We start from the raw sequence: 2,329 nt of genomic DNA, 5'->3' as shown, positions 1-2,329 counted from the left end.
GGGGGGGGGGGCTCGGCGGCTCTGCTTAAGTGGTTTTGGTTTCATACTTCATGTACGGAACTGGGGGGGAGGTGCTTAGGGGAGGTGAACGCGTTCACACGTGTTCGCTGTTGTGAGTGGTGGGATGTCGTGTGGGTGTTCGCCGCCTATATGCTCTATCCTGCGGCAAGACGGACGCTTTTCTATCTCTCAGTGCGCGCCAGTCCCGTGCCCAGTGTTGTTGTGCGAGGGAGTTTTGTTGTAAAATTCTATCTCAAAATTTTTGCGGCCGCCCCTCTCTCTCTCTCTCTCGCTCGCTCGCTCGCGTACGAACCGGGGTCGTGCCAATACACTCCGGTCTCAGCTTCTAGTGCGGTCATCACGCCGTTTGGAGCACTTGCGGCGTTTCAATTCTTTTCTCTGGTGCGGAGTGCATTGCCGTTCTTAATGGAGTCGCTTAGGCGGCTCCGGTGGTGAGCCGGTGTGTGTGCCAGTCCGCGCCAGTCCGCGCCCTTGTCGTGCCAGTGTGCTGTGAGAGAGGCTTGGCCTGTAAGAATTCTTTTCTCTGAGCCGACTGCCGCCGACTGGGTGATCTTCCATGGAGTCTCCGCCTCGCGCACGCACTAACGACGACGATGCCACACCCACGGACTGCCTGGCCGAGCTGCCGCCGGAGCTGCACCTCCGCATCCTCGAGGGCGTCGACGACTTCTCCGACTGCGCCGCCTTCAGCCTCGCGTCGCCGCGCCTCGGCCTCCTCGCCCTGCGCAGCGGCCTGGCGCGCTTCAAGGACCCTCTCTTCGCCGTGGCGATGCGGCTGCTGCTCATCGAGCGCTTGATTGCCGGCTCGTTCGTCGGGTCGCCCATCATACGGCCGACGCTCTGCGAGGCCACCCTTCGCGCCTACGCCGCCGACCGCCGCGCCACCGCCGACCACTTCCCGTGGCTTGCGAGGGTGAGCCCGGCGCTCTGCCTCTCGGCAACGGTAGAAGGCGCTGACGAGCAACGCGCCGAGACGTGGGCGCTGCGACGCGGCGAAGAGCGGGGCGCTGATCTGCGATTTTTGAAGAGCGGCCTGGTGCGGCACTTCGAGGGCGAGCGAGGCGCAGAGCGGATGGTGCGCATGGAGTTTGCCAGCGGTGAGGTGGCCTTCTACGAGGGTGAGCGAGGCGCGGAGCGGATTGTGCGCGGGGAGATGCCCGACGGCAACGTGCAGTACTACGAGGGCGAGCAAGGTGCGGAGCGGCTGGTGCGCATGGAGTCTGCCAACGGCAACGTTCTGTACTACGAGGGCGAGGGAGGCGCGGAGCGGATGGTGCGCGTTGAGTTTGCCAACGGCAGCATGCAGTACTACGAGGGCGAGCGAGGTGCGGAGCGGGTCGCGCGGACGGAGTTGCCCGACGGCACCATGGAGCACTACGAGGGCGAGCGAGACGCGGAGCGGTCGGTGCGCGCGGAGTTGCCCGACGGCAACGTGCAGTACTTCGAGGGAGACAAACGTGCGGAGCGGCTGGTGCGCATGGAGTTTGCCAACGGCAATGTGCAGCACTACGAGGGCGAGCGAGGTGCGGCGCGGATGGTGCGGACGGAGTTGCCCGACGGCAACGTGCAGCACTACGAGGGCGAGAAAGGTGCGGAGCGGAAGGTGCGCGTGGTGCTTGCCGACGGCAGCATGCAGTACTACGAGGGCGAGCGAGGAGCGGAGCGGAAGGTGCGCGCGGTGAGTGCCGACGGCGACGTGGAGCACTTCGAGGGCGAGCGAGGCGCGGAGCGGGTGGTGCGCATGGATTCTGGATTTTTTTTAAGAAATGAGGAGTTTTGGGGGGCTAGCGGATAGGGGTTTAAGAGACTGCCGTTGAAGAGATTGCTGTCACGGGGGCTTAGGGTACCCTACCTAAAGGGATGGACCGCGTGAGTTGAGGAAATCGGAGGACGCGACCATCGCACACACACCAGTGTAACCGCCGATCCATGATGGCGCGCGTAGCTATGACAGGGACCGCGGCCGCGGACCCGGTGGCGGACGGGGCTGGCGCGCAAGCGCCGGCCACCGTCGTACTGCCGGGGATGCGCAGCGGACCCTGGAATCGCTCCGATCGCGCGCAACTGGAGGACGCGGTGGGTGTCGCACGGTTGTTCGGTGCGTCGTGTGTCAGGCTGATAAGGCCTGGCTACGCGACCATCGAGGTCGACCTGAAGCACGAGAAGGCCGCGGGCGACCGCGAGTCGGTGAAGGTGGCGGAGCGCTCGTACATCGAGCGCACCGCGCCGAAGAAGAAGGAGCTCACTGATGAGCAGCTTGCGGCTCGAACCGCGTCACGCAAGGCCAAGAAGATCCGGCATCTCTCCT

The 2,329-nt window shown here is 64.7% G+C and overlaps 3 protein-coding genes across 3 annotated transcripts in view; all 3 read left to right on the top strand.

The window, feature by feature from the left end:
* Window positions 1–440, top strand: part of EMIHUDRAFT_237821 (hypothetical protein) — a gene marked incomplete at both ends in the record, with an annotated part of 4,297 nt that extends 3,857 nt beyond the window's left edge. The window contains one exon of the mRNA XM_005777759.1: window positions 411–440. Coding sequence (XP_005777816.1) covers window positions 411–440 — 30 coding nt within the window. The remainder of the gene's footprint in view (window positions 1–410) is intronic.
* A 137-nt stretch (window positions 441–577) lies between these two features.
* Window positions 578–1,816, top strand: EMIHUDRAFT_237820 (hypothetical protein; the record flags this gene model as incomplete). Its single annotated transcript, XM_005777758.1, has 1 exon — window positions 578–1,816. The coding sequence occupies one exon, from the start codon at window positions 578–580 to the stop codon at window positions 1,814–1,816; it is 1,239 nt and encodes a 412-aa protein (XP_005777815.1).
* Window positions 1,817–1,950: 134 nt separating this feature from the next.
* The window catches only part of EMIHUDRAFT_237819 (hypothetical protein), a gene marked incomplete at both ends in the record, with an annotated part of 1,878 nt that continues 1,499 nt past the window's right edge, over window positions 1,951–2,329 (top strand). Inside the window, one exon of the mRNA XM_005777757.1 lies at window positions 1,951–2,294. Within this exon, the coding sequence (XP_005777814.1) occupies window positions 1,951–2,294 (344 nt within the window). The remainder of the gene's footprint in view (window positions 2,295–2,329) is intronic.

This window comes from Emiliania huxleyi, assembly GCF_000372725.1.
Source record: "Emiliania huxleyi CCMP1516 unplaced genomic scaffold EMIHUscaffold_257, whole genome shotgun sequence".
Lineage (NCBI taxonomy): Eukaryota > Haptophyta > Isochrysidales > Noelaerhabdaceae > Emiliania > Emiliania huxleyi.
The sequence above is the reverse complement of the archived record's forward strand: the minus strand, read 5'-3'. Positions and strand labels throughout refer to the sequence as shown.